At 46.6% G+C, this 902-nt stretch overlaps 1 protein-coding gene across 1 annotated transcript; it reads left to right on the forward strand.

Annotated features, from left to right (window-relative positions):
• Positions 1–7: 7 nt before the first annotated feature.
• On the forward strand, positions 8–607 carry LOC102854519 (olfactory receptor 4D6-like; the record flags this gene model as incomplete). The annotated part of the gene is made up of 1 exon (XM_006900433.1): positions 8–607. A coding segment is annotated over one exon (600 nt), but the record flags the coding sequence as incomplete, so codon positions are not given.
• Between the last annotated feature and the right edge of the window lie 295 nt (positions 608–902).

Here is a 902-nt window from a genome sequence, read left to right on the forward strand (position 1 = left end):
TTCCCTCTCTGTCATGGCCTATGACAGGTACCTCGCAATTGCCAAACCCCTTCACTATGTGAGCATTATGAGGAGGGAGGTGTGGGTGAGCTTGGTGGTGGCCTCCTGGGTGGGAGGCGGTGTGCACTCAATTGTCCAGATAATTCTGATGCTCCCACTGCCCTTCTGTGGCCCCAATGTCTTGGATGCCTTCTACTGTGATGTGCCCCAGGTGGTAAAACTAGCCTGCACTGACATCTCCACTCTGGAGCTTCTCATGATCTCTAACAACGGGCTGCTGACCCTCGTGTGGTTTCTCTTGCTCCTGGGGTCTTACACCGCCATTCTGGTGATGCTGCGCTCACACTCGGGGGAGGGGTGGAACAAGGCGCTCTCCACCTGCACCTCCCACATCATGGTGGTGACTCTTCATTTCGTGCCATGCATTTACATCTACTGCCGGCCCTTCATTACGCTGCCCATGGACACAGCCATCTCCATCAACAACACCGTCATGACACCCATGCTGAACCCCATGATTTACACACTGAGGAACCAAGAGATAAAGTCAGCTGTGAGGAAACTACAAAGTAGGCTTCAGTCTGCTGAGACCAAGAAACTAGGGTGAGGGAATCAGATTAAAATGCCTGCTACATGTCAGTTACATTTCTAGAAGTTGTGCCGACAATGTGGACAAAAAGTCTCTGCTTTTAGGGAAAGAGACAGAAACAAATAGACATAAACTATTGTCTATATAACCTGAGATAATGTAGTGCTTTTTTACTATCTAACATTATATATGTATATGTGTGTGTATTACTGTCTATTATGGAAGACAATTTTATTTTGCTACTGAATGTTGTTGTTAGCTGTTGTTGAGTCAAGTATGACTCATAACAACCCAATGACAAAAATATCAGAAC

The sequence above is a fragment of the Elephantulus edwardii genome, unplaced genomic scaffold, assembly GCF_000299155.1.
Source record: "Elephantulus edwardii isolate Elephantulus edwardi_28Jun2011 unplaced genomic scaffold, EleEdw1.0 scaffold00284, whole genome shotgun sequence".
NCBI classification, from domain to species: Eukaryota; Metazoa; Chordata; class Mammalia; order Macroscelidea; family Macroscelididae; genus Elephantulus; species Elephantulus edwardii.